Here is a 2,607-nt window from a genome sequence, read left to right as displayed (position 1 = left end):
TTTCCCTTGTTCTATTTCATTCAATTATTCCACTCCTGTGGAATATTCACCTTGCTGGGCTTGAAATTTTGGGGTTACCTTACTCTGCCTGGCTGTTGGGAGCACAGTGAAGACCATTCTGGCCCCGGCTGGAGGAACCAGTGTCCCTGGTCCCAGCTGCTCCAGCTGAACATGTCCCACTGCATTCCCTGGCTGGCGGTGATGAGCGTCCTTCCCTGCAGAGCCATGATGTACTCGGGAGAGCTGAAGTTTGAGAAGAGGACGACATCTGCCCAGGTGGAAGGAGGGGTGCACGGCCTCCACTCGTAAGTGCTGCTGGTGGGACCCGTCCCCATGGGGTGGGCGCTGGGGAGGGGGTCATCTTTGTGGGACTCTTCCCCACTGCAGCTCACGTTCCTAACTGTGCCTTTGGTCCTCCCCCGGGTCAGTAAAAGGGATCTCCGTTCTGCTGCTCTCCTCACAGGTACGAGAAGCGCCTCTTCTGACGGAGGGCTGTCCGTGTCCATCATTGTGCCACTCGGCCCTGCGCCACCCCGCGTGGGAGCTGCTCTTGCTGCAGAAGTGCCATTCCTCTGTGGGCTGCCCAGAGCTCCCTGTGTCCCTTGGCTGCTGCTTCATCACCACCCGAGAGGGCTCATCCCCTGCCCAGGAGCTGTGATCCTGGGCTGGCGCTGGAGCCTTGCACGCGTTGGCCGTGTTTTACAATAAAAGAGGAAAAGCCGTACGATGGGTGCCAGCGCAGAGCCCCAGTTCCTTCTGTGCTGCTCCAGCTCGGTCTCTGCCCTTTGCTTCCTGCACCCTCTCCGAAGCAGCTGATGGCCCCTGGGCGTGAGGGGGGACGGGGAGGGGACACCACCTTGCCAGGGCTGAGTAGATATTGCAGTGTGGGGTGTTTAGAAATCAAAAAACCACCTCAGGCTGGGAGCAGAAACACCTTGGGAGCAGAAAAGAAGCAGCTGATGGGCAAGCACATGGATTTTACAGAGCTGGGAGCTCTGTGTGTGTGTGTACATGCACAGCCACACACCCACAGAAATGCTCTGCAGCTGCTTACACCCGCCAGGCCCCTGTGTCTTCCCATGCTTGGTCCTCGCCAATCTGCCTTTCTCCTTCCCTTTTGTTCCCCTCAGCATCCCACCCTGTCCCCCACAGCCCCCAGGTGCTCGTCCCCACGTTGTCCCAGCAGCTGCAGCCCCTTGGCTGGTCGGTGCGGGTGGCACAGATCACTGCCCAGGCTTTTTGTGCTGTTTCCTTGCCAGAAGGTGCATGAATGATGACTTTGGAAGGGCACAACCAAGAGCTCCCAGGCTTACAAAGGAGCCACTTTGTGTTTCTGCAGGCCTGGCCAGTGCAAAGCTCCCCTGCACGGCCAGGTCACCTGTGCTTGTGGAACCAGGTGCCAAGGGATTTTACACCGATATTGGCCCCCAACGCAGGCAAATGCCACTGCTGCTGAAGAGCGCGTTGTTACTCGCAGTGTTTTGTGCCTCTAGTACTGACTAAAAACAAAACCCCAAACCCAAATCCACTCTGCAGCATGGCAATGTCAAACTACATTTACACATGCTAAAGCTTGTCTCGAATTGCAGCGTAATTGTGTCGGTGTCAAACATTCATTCACACAGCTGGCTCATTAAGGCAAGCCAGCCGGCCTCGAGACCACACACACACACACCCCACCACTACAGCCTCGCTCCGCTGTGTGATAACCAACCACACCATTGCCTTCGACTTCCAATTTCTGTATATTTTCCTCCTGGAGTCCCAAACATGCCCAGGGGTGCACAGCTCACCCTGCCTCAGGGCGACTGCTTCCTGTTGCCAAGGCAGAGCAGCGCTGGGAAGCCAGGGACTTCGGGGCAGAGCTGAGCCCGTGTGTTTCACAGCACCCTCCACCACAGCCGGGCTCCCGCAGTTGAGTCCAAAGCGTTTCTGGAGCAGTGATGGCCGGGGGCTCCAGGCAGGAGAGGGCAGGGGCTGCTCAGTCCATGGCGGGCAGCGCCTACAGCCCCACGTAGGAGCCCCGCGGAGGGATGAGCGCAGCGGCTGCCCTGCGCTTTTCACTCGTGAGGAAGTTGAAGGTTGCACACGCGTTTGGCTGTGAAACAGAAAAGGGAGTGAAGCCCAAGCCTTTGGGCAGGGGGCACAGCTCTTCCCTACAGGGCACAACACCCCATCCCTGGGCAGGCAGAGCCCCAGTGCCACCCTCCTGCTTCATGAGGCTGCTGCCTGTGCACACCCCTCCTTACCGTGTCCTGCACCTCCACAGCGATCCTGCACTCCCGCATCTGCTTCAGCATGGCGGGGGGCAGCCGCTCCACTCTGTCTCCTGTGCCCAGCACCAGGATCTCTGCAACCAGGACATGACCACGGGCAGGGCTGCACTGGGGCTGCCTTGGCCCAGACCTGCCCTCCCTGCAAGGACCAACAGCTCCCTCACAGACTCCCCCTCTACCGGAGCCCAAATGAGGGGGGAAGCCCACCCTGCTGTGCCCCTCCTGCCCTGCTGCAGGGCAGAAGGATGCCAGAGAGCAGCTCCTTACCCCAAAACCTCCCCAAGGCGCTTGTGGGGTGGGCTGGGGCAGAGATATGACAATACAGGGCCCT

At 59.2% G+C, this 2,607-nt stretch overlaps 1 protein-coding gene across 1 annotated transcript; it reads right to left on the bottom strand.

The window, feature by feature from the left end:
- Positions 1 to 2,002: 2,002 nt before the first annotated feature.
- On the bottom strand, positions 2,003 to 2,350 carry NDUFAF3 (NADH dehydrogenase (ubiquinone) complex I, assembly factor 3; the record flags this gene model as incomplete). Its single annotated transcript, XM_010179333.1, has 2 exons — positions 2,003 to 2,098; positions 2,250 to 2,350. Coding segments are annotated over 2 exons (197 nt in total), but the record flags the coding sequence as incomplete, so codon positions are not given.
- Positions 2,351 to 2,607: the final 257 nt, after the last annotated feature.

Source organism: Mesitornis unicolor, unplaced genomic scaffold (assembly GCF_000695765.1).
Source record: "Mesitornis unicolor isolate BGI_N332 unplaced genomic scaffold, ASM69576v1 scaffold48632, whole genome shotgun sequence".
Classification (NCBI taxonomy): Eukaryota; Metazoa; Chordata; class Aves; order Mesitornithiformes; family Mesitornithidae; genus Mesitornis; species Mesitornis unicolor.
The sequence above is the reverse complement of the archived record's forward strand: the minus strand, read 5'-3'. Positions and strand labels throughout refer to the sequence as shown.